Source organism: Geospiza fortis, unplaced genomic scaffold (genome assembly GCF_000277835.1).
Source record: "Geospiza fortis unplaced genomic scaffold, GeoFor_1.0 scaffold172, whole genome shotgun sequence".
Lineage (NCBI taxonomy): Eukaryota > Metazoa > Chordata > Aves > Passeriformes > Thraupidae > Geospiza > Geospiza fortis.
Genome location: NW_005054309.1, coordinates 5,428,957 through 5,441,527, shown reverse-complemented (window position 1 = coordinate 5,441,527; position 12,571 = coordinate 5,428,957). Strand labels below are relative to the sequence as shown.

Sequence of the window (12,571 nt, the reverse complement as noted above, 5' to 3'; positions counted from 1 at the left end):
ACAGCTGAGCCAGGCTGGTTAAAAGCACTTGTTTATTGGTTACAATATCAACTCATGGCAACATCTTTCACTGAGCCACTGTACAAATACAAAGAAAAAGATCCATCGTGGAAAAAAAAAGCTATAAACAAAGTTCATAGCAAGTGATTTTTTTTTTGTCACAGGGAAGTCTTTTTACAACAGCACTGTTAAAGAACAAATGGCACAAGTCCCTGGTTTTTTAATAGCTTAAATAAAAGCTTTAAGACTGTTTCTGAATACATACATAATCCAAAGGCAGTGCAGAATCACTTCATAATTGGTAACATTACCAAAGTTTTCCAAAGTAGTCAGCAACAAGTAAAAACAAAACAAAAAAAGCTGATGAGAGATGCTGGGAACTAAAGGCAAAGTAAAATCTGGCATGTTTAGAAGCACTTTGCTTTGGACTCCTTTGGATGTAATATGTACTACAAGTGTTCAGATGCTTTTATTTAAAAAAAAAAAAAGAAAAACACAAAGAGAGCACCATTGTGTAAGTAAAACAAAGGCTTGAAATACCTAAGACTATTCCACCGAAGTCCATATTAGTTAAAACCTAAACATACTGAGTGGTATAAGAATGTCAGGCACATGTAATCTGTTATCAGTTATATCAATTAGTAACACTGTTCACACATTTACCATAACAACACTGCATTAACATTCTGCATGTATTTTACATAACCAGCAATTGGATAAAAGGCTCTGGTGCCTCTGAAGTGTAGGAGGAGTGTGACCAGCATGCATGCCAGAGTACTGGATACACAGTGCACCATCAACCCATGCTAAGTACTTGGACAGGAAATGCTATCTCAAAACCAGCCATTCTGCTACACAACCATTGATACCAACTAGTCCGATTAGCCAAAACTCTCACCAACATCTTAAAGCACAGCACTAAACCTAGTGGAGGTGACAGTGTCCCCAGAGAGGACAATACAACTCTGGGAATGTTTTCACAATGTTTTCATTCCATCTTAAAGTAATTAATGTGAACTTCATCAAGGGATGAGCGGTTACACAACTGAAGGAAGGAGTCAGCTACTTCCAGCCCATGCATTACAGGAAGGACCCACTGAGACCTGCTGCTGCTCCAGCTCAGCTTTGCCAAGGCAAGGTCAGGCCCTGTCCTGGGGCAGGAAAAGCCTCTTTAATGCACGTTCCCTTTGGAGTGGCACAAATCCTGTCAATCCACGGAGCTGCTGCCTCTGCCAGCACTGCCCTGGGTCTGCAGTTCAGCACAGCAGAGGACAGCAGTGTGTGGAAGGAAAAGGGCTGCAGGCAGATGGAACCAGGCCACACTACTGAAATGCATGAGCAAACATCAGCATGAAGCCACAGCAGCTGTGGTTTCCAGAATCTCAAACTGCTTTCTCCACCAATAAACAGCCATGCAAGGCTACATGGGAACAAGCCCAGGCTGGGCACTTGCCTGAAGGGAGAACTCTCTATTGGAAAGTTAGATCACATTAGAAAATGCTGACAAACTCTACCAGAATAAAATAAACCTTGTTAAATCAAGCGCATGGTTCTGCTTCCCAAGCCATAACAGACTGCCTTTAGAAGAGAGGCTGGGCAAGAGTTACTCTGCCACTGTTGGGCACAATGCTCTTGGTTACTCCAGTTCTGTAATGACACAACTTACTTGAAATTCAGCTAAAGATGTAGTCTGGCTACAAACTTTTAAAGCCAGTGAAGATGTGCCCACTCATGCTGCAAGACCTGCTGCAAGCAAGTTTGCTGTCATGGTGCAGTCACACAAGCTGCAAACGAGGGCCCAAGCCAACTGCAGGCACACACCAGTGTCTTTGAAATTCAAAGCTGGGGTAAAACCTATCAAGGGTCATTTCCTTACCTTCATTCTTTTAGAAGGAGTTTGGGCTTTTACCATAAAAGCCACCTCCAGCTGGGGTATCGACCTCCACAGGTCCCTGCCAGCCTAAAGAAGGGAATGCCACAGCCTGAGTCATTCTGTGGCATCACACAGTACCTGTGGTACTGGAATCTGCAGGCTTGAAAAACAACGCACAGCCAGGGCAGGAATGAACAGCAACCATCACCTGGGCAGGATCTATCACAGCTTCCTTCAGGCTCCAAAGCTGCACCAGACGCCGATTCCCCGCTGTGCTCAGGCTTCCCCCAGGTCTCGTTGCTGACAGCAGAGCCCCTCAGACCTGCGCTGAGCGAGGAGCAGAGGCAGGCAGAGCTCTGTGATACCGCTGGACGCCTCAGCAAGCAGCTGGCATTCCTTAGGATTTACTTTAAAAGCAGCTGAATCCAAGAGGCAACAGCCATCCAACAATGACAGTGAAGTTATTTGCAGTAATACCTGTACAAGAGCCATTACCACTGTTACAGGCTACCTGAACTGGTAAGAAAAGTTATATACAGCTGTAAAATTGGTTTTGGAGTTTCACAAGTAGAAACCAGTTTTAATACCAGAATGTAAAAATGGCACCTGTCTCGGCAAAGGTGTTGACTAGGAAATTGGCTCAAAACACACTTCTATGGAAAAGAATTTTTTTAGAAAAAGAATATTTTCTTAAAATTCCTTAGTAACAAATTTCCAGAATGATTCACTCAAGGCAGCTGTGAGTTAAAAAAAATAATCAAGTGCACCACTAAAAAATAAACTGAGTCTGCAAGATCCCAAAGAGCTGCTCACTTAAGAGAGTTACAAGAATTCCATAATAGTTCTATAAATGCAGACAGATCACAAAGCAAAACACTGAGGAATTCCTGTGAGACACAATACAGTGGGATTTTGGTCCTACACCACAGGCTGCTGTTAGGAAATGTTCCTTCTCCAGTATAAGAAGCGCCTTTTTCTTACTTTAAAAGTGAATTTACCGTGATTGACTGGTACATTTATTGGCACCTTCACCATTATAGACATGGCGAGTTTACAGGCACAGTCTGGAAGTACTGAAGTTTAGGATTAAAAAATGTCAGAAACTTGACAAAAGTCATCTCAGCCAGAAATCCATTTGGATATACTACAGGATTCTGGGTCCTTCTCTTTCCTACCTGACCCAGAGACACCCAGACTCCCCATCAGTTCCAATGAATGACAGCTAACAACATCTTGCAACCTGGTGATTTAAAATTCACGTTATCTTTAAAATAAGTCACTTAAGAGAAGCCAATAGACTTAATCCCCCATTCCAAAATAGCCACAGATGTTCACATTCCCAAAGGAACATCCACTGGGAGTACAGACATGCTGCCAGGCACCAAGAAGTTCAGCATCCTCCCTGGGCAGTTTCAAATGGGCATCAGTCTCATGATTTTCCTGTCTCTGCACTCAACTGTACTTGATGAGATTTCTAAACAACTGACAGCAAAATCAGAATCAAATCAGGAAAGGAGCAGAAATGGCCATTTACAGAGTTGGAGCTGCAGAATATCTGGCATCACGAAACCCCCATGGCACAGCCCTCACAGTGAGCACACAGAACAAGCACATATCCTCAGGGTTATGCTGGAAGTTTTCAGGGGTCACACAGGTGCAGTTAAGTTACACAATTCCTTTGGTAATTCACACTGCACAGAACTAACAGCAAGCACTTTTGGCTGTGGTGTGCTTTGGCAACCCCTGAATTTGGAGGGGAATTACAAGCAATTAACTGCACAGTTAAATCCTCTTTAGGAATTTAAGCAAAGTCCTCCTGAATTTCTCAGTTGGTGTGGAATGAGCAATCTCTGCACACACTGCTCTGGGCTCTGAGCAGCAGCCAAGTCACTCTGAGTGCAGATCAGCTGGAGCTTGTGAGGAGCCAAACCCACACGTTTGGCCAGAGCTGAGCTGGCCACAGCACTCGGCCACTTGGCTTCTGTACCCACAGACTGCATGGAATAACTGATGCAAAAACCTGCAGGGAGGAAGCTAAAACATCTGGATTTACTTTATTTTCCAATGATTTCTGCTGTTGGTGCAAGTCTACCTGGCATTAACTCCTTGGTGTTTGGAGGTCATGACTGCCAATGGATGAACCAGGAAACCACTGGCTTGAAGGAAGAACCCCCTGATCAAAAACAGGCAAGCAGGTCGAGAAGTGAGTGAATAAGGCGGTAGGTATTAACTGGGAGTCTCCAGGGCCTTTAAAAAAAATTCAAATGCCTTCCATTATAAAAAACACATACATACCATTGGCTTCACTTTATCTACAGTAAATTCACAAAAACATTTAAAACAGCAATCTAGTTCACCCACTACAAAACTCAGAAGTGACATCTCAGGTTAAAAGCAAAGCTATAAATGTAGTTCCATAAAAAATGCAAACATATTTCTTTACATACAGACAAATGGTACATGATTGGCTGCTATAATGTGTATATTCTGTTATGTACAAAAAAAAATACAGGATTAGCAGACTGAGCACAAGCAAAAACCCTTCAAGGACAATCTAACCAAACCACCAAAAACAAAAAGACTGGCTCTTAGTTTGTCGGTCACCATGATTATGTGTGCTGGCCCCTTTTAAAAAGTCAGTGATTTCTTCCCCCCTCCCCTATTTCTTCACTTGATTTTTTTTTTCTAGTTTACAGAAAGCCTTTTTGTGTAATAATCAGTGAATAGAAAAACTTCACCTGCAAATACAAGGTAGAAATGTTATTTCACAGCTATAGGCTGCAGCATTGATCTCTCCAGATCTCAAATGGAGAATGTACATGTTTGGCTCCCAGTTAATTCCAGATTCTGAGAAAACTGTCCCAAGACCCTGTAGCTACAGCCATGCCGTCATCAGTAACACCTAAACAGCTGACACGGTTGTCATGGCCAGCCAGGACACCTGGAAAAGAAGAAGCAATGGAAGTTTAGTGTCTGCAAGAGGTCAAGGACTTCAGTTGTTACTCTGCTCTCCCAAGTAAGTCCTAAGTGTACTAAAAAAGATGCAATGCAAGATCTTAATTCTCCTTTTTGTCTTATACTCTGAGGAACCACACAGACTGTAACAGCCTTATCAAAAAACCCGACAATAAGATATGTAAAAATATCTACACACAATATTGCCTCCATTTTTCTCTCTGCCCTTATGACTTCTCCTTTCTGTCCCATAGATGGCTTCCCTAATCTGGCTCTCTACTGGTTTTTCCCTGTTTTCTGCAGTGCTGTCCACAATTTCAACCATCAAGCACTCCCAAAATCCAGTGTGATGTCTCCTGACAAAGTCCTGGATGCATTAACTACCTTGAGTTTGCCAAGTTTTGCAAACCCGAGGGATTACAAATCCCCCATATATTGTGGCAAACAGAAGAGCAGCACTAGCCTGCCTCTTTCCTGCTTTGGTTCTGTTTTCTCTCTAAGTCTTCTTACCCTTGTCTGCTCTCCCAAGGTTCCCCATCCAGGTGTAGCAGAACTAAGGAGAAGGATTTCTTTTCAGTCTGAACAGGAGAACTGATGTTCAGAACTGAACCAGGCCCAAGCATTTAAGTTACTGTAAGAAGTGAGATAGAAATAGCTGTGCTATAAAACATGCTGTGTACTGACAAAAGTGACTGATTCAAGGACAAGAAGTTTCCACCTTCCCTTTCTCCCAACAGCAGGGAATGCAAAGCCAAAAAGACTCCTGTAGCTACATCTGAATTACTGCCACTTATGGGTGCAAAATACAATGTAAACGTGTAATTTTGCACTACTTAATCCCATACACTTCAGTGAAATACATTTTCTGTAGATGCAATTTTGGAGGGCATTCCTCAGCCTCAAGAGCTGGGATCTCCCCGCACACAGATCTGTAAAGCCCAAGAACAGGCCTGTTCTCCTGCCTCTTTTATTGCTCACACCATGGAGATGGAACTGAAATGCAGTGTGACTTCTGGAAGACAAATATAAAGATGCCATTTCGAGAGAAAACAGCACTGAAAGGAATCCAGCAGATCCACACCAGCAGCACCAGCACCGGCAGTGCCCTGGCTCTGGACTGTGCACGGGCTGTGGCCGTGTCCTCACCTGCCCTCTCCCCTTTGAGGGTGTCCCAGACGTTGCAGTTGAAGTCGTCGTAGCCGGCGAGCAGGAGGCGGCCGCTCTTGGAGAAGGCCACGGAGGTGATGCCGCAGATGATGTTGTCGTGCGAGTACATCATCAGCTCCTGGTCCGCGCGCAGGTCGAACAGCCGGCACGTGGCGTCGTCAGAGCCCGTGGCGAACGCGTGGCCGTTGGGGAAAAACTGCCAGAAACGTGGGAGTGAGACACAGGAGTTCAGCACTGAAATATACACTGGTCATGCTGAGCTGAGCACAGCACAGGATTGTTTCACTAGGCAAAGGCAGAATGGTTTATTTTATTTCTGCTGGTTGGAAGATGCATGTACGCAGCTATGCAAGGGAACACCTCTGGAACAGCACTGGGGACACCTGAGTGACTGGAATTACAGCCAGGCAGCTCCTGAGTGTGCTGTAAGAGCAGTCACAGGGGATGCCACTGACTCCTACAAAATGAAGCAACCCCCAGCTCTGCACATCCTGGCTGAAGTGGAACACAATGTTCCATCCTGAGCCGGTCAGCCAGGCTGGCTCAGCCAAAACAGAAGACTGCAAACAAGCAATTCAATTTCCTAAAAAAATCTATTCCAAATCCGAGTTACTCTCTCAACAGCAATATTGATTGAAATGGGAATGGAGAGAGCCCAGCACATCTCAGGGTTCAGGTCTAAGTATAGGAACTGCATTTCTGTACTGGTCACGTGTTTGGTATTCTCTCAGCCTTAACAATTTTTCATGTTTATCAAAAACAGATGCAGTTTCGACTTAGATTTCTTTCTCTATTTACCAGAGCCTGGATCTTGCAGATCAGAACATAGTGTTACTATGACAGAGGGGAAATATAATCCAGTTTCTAAATATTACCATATTATTCCAGGGAATATTGAATATCAATACTAATTTTAATTGCCTTCCAGAATACTTTGCTGAAAGCTCTTTTTGTTCAACGAAAAAACTTTAAGATAAGGATGCTTGGCTGTGTTGCACCCTCTCAGTATATTGCCTTTATCTACAATTTTCAGTTTTTAACACATTGCCATGCTTCAAAAAGTTTCCCTAGTCCATTCTTTACTTCTTAAAAAAAGTGATGTCTCAGTTACTGAATAAAAACACAGGGGAAAGTATTCCAGGAACAGCGCAGTGCATCACAGATAAGGCAATAATAATTCAGTTACAAAGTAGATTGTAAGTTATTACACAACCTTCTCCATTACATACGATTTAACATTCTCTACCCGAACTAATTGATTTTAAATCAAGGCAGCTCAGTAGACTCTAAGCTGAATTCATGCAAATGTAGCCTTTATCCTCCCCCTTTCTTCCCACGTGGAAGCAGGAGGATCACTTACACAAACTGCATTGATGTCTGACACGTGCCCCGTGAAGGACTGCCTGCACATCCCATCGCGGATATCCCAAAGCTTCGAGGAGGCATCGCAGGCGCCCGAGACAAAAGTCCTCATGTCTGGGCTCAGAGAGAGGCTCATCACATCTCCAGTGTGCCCAGTGAACGTGGTGGTCTGCTGGCCAGTTTCTATATCCCACAAAGCACTGCAGATGAAGTTAACACAACATCTGTCATTATTTCAGAGTTCAAATTTTAAACAGAAATTAAGGCACTGTGAGAAAAAGAAGGAAGAAAGAGGGGGTGGGGGAAGGCCAACAGAGCTGAAAAACTCACCAAGTGGTGTCTCCTGAGCTAGTGACAATTTGGTTGTCATCTAGGAAGCGACAACAGGACAAGTATCCTAAAAACAAAACAGTTGTGTAAGGGTTTGACCCAGGAGCAACAACTGAAGGTGAAAATGCAAGAACAGCACCCAAGCTGTCCCACAGAAGCAGAGCACAAGCAGAGCCAGCCCGAAGCAGGGCTGTTTCCCTTGGAGCAGGAGCACTGACCTGTGTGGCCCGGCAGCTCGCGGCTCACGCGCACGTTGCCCTCCCTGGTTTTCAGGTTGTAGATGGAGCAGATGTTGTCCAGGCCCCCGCAGGCCACGTAGTTGCCCGAGGGAGCGTAGGCACAGGTCATCACCCAGGAGGACCTCAGGGGGATGGCGTGCATCTGCAGAGACACTGCTGGCTCAGAGCACACACCAGGGCCACGGGGCACCCCCAGCACCAGTACTTGGGTTTACAGCCCACCACATCCAACCCACTGCATTTTACACACCCACAGCTCCTGGGTGACAGATGCCAGCAGTATCTGCAGGGCAGACTTACAGATTTCAGTACATTATTTCATAGCAAAGCTATCATAAACTTAAACATTTACAAGCTTCGTTTATTCCAGTTAGGATTTCTCTGTCCAACCTTTTTACATCTTTAAACTATAGGTTGTTAGACAGGATGGCTGTCCCCATGGAGACTGCATGGTTTACAGAAGCACAGCTCCACTCCACACTACCTAAGCTTTTCCCTAACAGCTGTTTTTCTTCCTTCTCCTTCCTCTGCCCTCAAACCCAAAGCACTCTTGTAAATTCTGAGGTTGTGTATTTCTATAATTCAAAACCAAGTTAGTTTTAGAAGCAACACCACACAGGCAGAGAGCTACGGCTACTGCACTAGGCGAGTGAGAGTGAAAATGTTACATGTTGTTGTGTAATTAACTATTGCTTCAGAGACACAACCTACAACACATCACTAGGGCTCACCCAGCCATGAAAGGAACAAAAAGAGATTGTCTGAATGAGAAAGGCTACTTTTGATTTTTGATTTGCAATCATGGTAAAAGACAGACACCAGCCCATTCAAACACACAACTTATACATGAATTATTGATAAGGATTATAAATATCTACCTTATTTGTTGTATAACTATCCCAAATAATTAACTTTCCATCTTGAGAAGCACTGACTAGTAGCCTAAATATAAACACAAAATAAAATACATTAATGTAAAACAAACAAAAAAAATCTCAAAATAGACATTCATCATGCATGATTATCAAGTGATTCAAAAGTTTTATAATTTCTTTATTACCCTCTGCTTTTTCCTTTTAATTGATGGGTTGCATTTATTGCAAAGATCTAGATCTCCATATCACCTGACTGAGGAATCCCATGGGGACTCATGATTGAAAATGAACACAAGTGCACAACTCACTAAAAACACATTTTATGAACTCTCCCCACAACTGCTTTCATTATTCATATAACTACACAGTTACACAAAAGCAAATAAGGAATTTAGGCAAAAATAAAACTTGAGAACAGATTCTAGATTAATTCCTCCCTGAAGGACACAATACAGAGCAGACCATGAGGCAGTGTTTACACCTCACCATCAGCTGCTCTCAAGGCAGCAAAACAGAACTCCAAGTTACTTCTCCCACTATGTACAAAATAATCTTTTTTCAATGAAAAAAATTTGTCAGTAAAGTTTTTAAATCCCTACCACAAAAGTTACATAATTATTCCACATTTTGGAATGCACAATTTCCAACATTCCAAAAAATATGCCTCATCACATACTCTCTCTTGCTTAAACAGACTCAAAACCTTAAGTTAAAATTGAAAGAAGGAGAAAGCAAACTGCCTATGGCAAGAACAAGCAAAGCACCTCTTCTCTGAACCCCCCACCAGTGCTGGCCTGTGATCCCCTGCAGGGGCACCAGCTCCACTCCATGAGCTCCCAGGGCCTGACATTAAACTGCAGGTGCCAGTGGGATCCCCAGCCATCCCTGGCAGCTCCAAGGCTCCCTGTACACACCTGGAGCTGGATCCCCAGTGCATGGCACAGATTCTGGCTAAGTGACCTCTGAGCTGACATTAAACTGAAGGTGCCAGGGGGATCCCCAGGCTGTCCCTGGCAGCCCCAAGGCTCCCTGTACACACCTGGAGTCGGATCCCCAGTGCATGGCATAGATTTTGGCTAAGTGACCTCTGAGCGTGCGCCGGGTTCGCATTTGGATTCGACCCACGGAGTCCAGACTTGTTGTGATCTAAAAACAAACCAAACAAACTCCTGAGATACTGGGAACTATTTTTAACACACAAGATAACAAAAATACATTTGAACTTTTGATAGATTATCTATCTTGGCACACGACAAAAACCATTAAAAAATAGGATACTGGTGTACACCCAGCAACACCGACACAAAGAGATTTTACGGACATAGCACACTTCACAGTGGCTACAATGAAACTTCAGGAAGTTCTTTTAAAATACTTTTATGTTATACTAAGACTATTTCAGATTATTAAATCTCAAAGTTTTCATTTCAAACCAATAAAAAAATGTTTCAGTATTTACTGCACTGTTACTTTTGAAAGCATGGCAGAACTTTATATGCAAAATAATTTTGTTTCCAAAAAACTGCTAAAAGATATTTATTTAAGTCTTTCTAAATATATTTAATACAATAAACATACTCTACTTAAAAGGTAAACTGGAAGCAGGATCCATTATGATAGTGGTGGGGGGTTGACTGGTTGGGTTTTTTTGCTCTTTTGTTTATTTGGGTTTTTTTGGTGGGGCTTTATACAGTTATTTAAAATTAAACAAACACATTGTACATTTCCAAAGGCTTCTTTCACTTTATTCTTTCAGTTACTGAACAGGAACATGCCAGAGTCACAAACTGGTATTTTTATTTGTTTACCTCTCAAGAAACAGCCTACACAAAGAACAGGAACATACCTGAGCAAGAGTTGTGTCACTACAGGCTTTCCTGGCATCCTGAAACAAAAAATGGAACAAGTTGAATTGGAAAGGTAACACTGAGCATCAGCTGAGAGGGTCTAAAGGAAAAGTAACTCTTGAACTAAATTTCAACACACTCAAAGCCACACAGCACCACCAACTGACATGCCAATATTCCTTCTGTCACCCTAATCTGTTTTATTGTGCTAGGAATCTAAAAAGCAATGGCACACAACGAGGGGTAGTGGAGGAAGAGGGACTTAAGAAAGGCCATGCCCCAGCAGCCTTTGAATCTCCCTTTCTACAGACTATGGGATTCAAAGGCATTTGGAGCCATCCTGAAGTCCCAGTGCCTACCCTGTTCCCTGTACTCCTTCCCTGGGGTGGATGTGCTTGCTCAGGGTGTGCTGAGCACAAGGGAAGAACTGATCCACCTGGAAAAGCAACCACATATTACACAGGATTAGCAAGCTCTGTGCCCAAATTAACCCTCCTGCTGGCCAGGAGAGGCAGGGTGGAAATCAGCAGGCAGGATCCCAGGAACAGGACACACAGCAGGATTACCAAAGCTTAGTGATGATGTACTTGACACAAATTGAAGGGAAACAAATGGCCCAGTGACACCCTCACCCATTTCATGGAATGGGTGGTGCCCAGATCTCCACACAGACACTCCATGGTTTTTTCCTTATCTCAGACTCTATGGACACAGGACTTGTTTCCTGCATATGATTCAACCTGACCTAGAAAACAGACTTGAATTTCATTGCATAATTCAGTCCCACACTGAACTCTGGCACAGGTGAGCTCCTCTGAGCCTACCCTGCAACACAGATTGTGAAAGACCTGGTGTCAGTCACAGCTGTGACTGCACTGCTCTCCTGCAGCTCAGGGCCCTTCCCAGGACACACAGACAGGCATGGCCAGCTTCTCCTTCTGACAAAATGGCTTAAACAGGCTTGAAGTGAGGCAGGAGCTGTGCAGCACAAATTGAAGTTAAAACATCACCAGGAGCAGCCACAGAACCCTCTCAGTTCCTGGAGATTTCTCCACCTTGTGCAACCAGTGAAGCAGCCACCCAAAAACAATGGAGCCTCTTCACCAGCACTTTGTGTGTCCCTCCCAAGTTCAGTCTGTGTAGATTGTTCAGTCTGTCCCTTTGAAAGCAGGAACAGAAACATTTGCTTGCACATTTTGGATCTGTCTCAACAGGATCAGGCTGGGATCTTCAAGTTTTTTCAAGCTCTTGCTTGACAGTTACTTGACATTGCAACTTTAACATTTCTTAAGTGCATGTTTATTTTGACCACCCTTTATAGCTCTCCTCCCAAAAAGCAAGCCTGAGAGTGGATTAAGTCATCTCAACTTATTTTTATAATGTCTGAACTGTAGAAATATTTATAAAATGTTGACGTCTGGAATCAGGAGGGGTTTAAAATACCAGAGCAGCAAATCCCTTAGCACTCAGGACTTATTTCATCCACAGGAAGAAACACACTGCATTTTAAATGACTACTTGTTTGATTGTCCTGAAATAGCTGAAAATGTTCAACATAAAATGAATTTTGAATGCAGTCTGAATGAAACAAAGCTTTTTTGCTCTTTAAGAGCAAGCTATTAGCAACTCCTATATTTGAGGCTAATACTTGCCACACAATTGGCAAAACTGCAGGAAAAGGAGAGACTCAAATATTCTGAAAATATTTTAAGCTCTGCACGAGCTAAACAGGAACAACTGACAGATCTTTACAGTTTGTTCCCATAAAGGAGGAGATCTTTACAGTTTGTTCCCATAAAGGAGGAGTTTTATCATGGAAAATAAGCAGTTCACAATTCTTACTCTGATTTGGTTTCGCAGCTGCTCTGCCTCCTGCCGTAACTGCTCCAGCTCACTCATCTTCTTCAGCCTCTATTTCTCACA

The 12,571-nt window shown here is 43.2% G+C and overlaps 1 protein-coding gene across 1 annotated transcript; it reads right to left on the bottom strand.

Moving 5' to 3' along the window:
• Positions 1 to 15: 15 nt before the first annotated feature.
• Positions 16 to 12,571, bottom strand: GNB4 (G protein subunit beta 4). The gene is made up of 9 exons (XM_031055480.1): positions 12,491 to 12,571; positions 10,648 to 10,686; positions 9,841 to 9,947; positions 8,805 to 8,868; positions 7,906 to 8,068; positions 7,688 to 7,754; positions 7,356 to 7,557; positions 5,975 to 6,191; positions 16 to 4,814 (listed from the first exon to the last, which is right to left on the bottom strand). The coding sequence occupies exons 1-9, from the start codon at positions 12,545 to 12,547 to the stop codon at positions 4,708 to 4,710; spliced, it is 1,023 nt and encodes a 340-aa protein (XP_030911340.1). The 5' UTR covers positions 12,548 to 12,571; the 3' UTR covers positions 16 to 4,707.